The 225-nt window shown below is 71.6% G+C and overlaps 1 protein-coding gene across 1 annotated transcript in view; it reads right to left on the bottom strand.

The window, feature by feature from the left end:
* Nucleotides 1-225, bottom strand: part of Maz (MYC associated zinc finger protein) — a 14,109-nt gene that overhangs the window by 11,235 nt on the left and 2,649 nt on the right. Inside the window, exon 4 of the mRNA XM_010617460.3 lies at nucleotides 8-176. Within this exon, the coding sequence (XP_010615762.2) occupies nucleotides 8-176 (169 nt within the window). The remainder of the gene's footprint in view (nucleotides 1-7; nucleotides 177-225) is intronic.

Genomic DNA, 225 nt, shown 5'->3' with positions numbered 1-225 from the left:
GGTTAACGGGGTCAAGGCCCCGGGGAGCGGGGCGACGAGGCCTTGAAGGGGAACGGAGACCCGGAGGGAGGGAGAGGCGAGAGAGAGCGGGGCCGAGAGGCCGCCCTCCTACCTCGCATTTGAAGGGCCGCTCTGTGGAGTGCACCTGTCTGACGTGGCTGTTGAGGTGGTCCGGCCTGGGGGCGGTTGGGGCAGGAGTTAGGCCCGGGCCGCCGAGCCGGCGCG

The sequence above is a fragment of the Fukomys damarensis genome, unplaced genomic scaffold (genome assembly GCF_012274545.1).
Source record: "Fukomys damarensis isolate Sample0158 unplaced genomic scaffold, DMR_v1.0_HiC HiC_scaffold_34, whole genome shotgun sequence".
NCBI classification, from domain to species: domain Eukaryota; kingdom Metazoa; phylum Chordata; class Mammalia; order Rodentia; family Bathyergidae; genus Fukomys; species Fukomys damarensis.
This window is presented reverse-complemented; position numbering and strand designations above follow the sequence as displayed.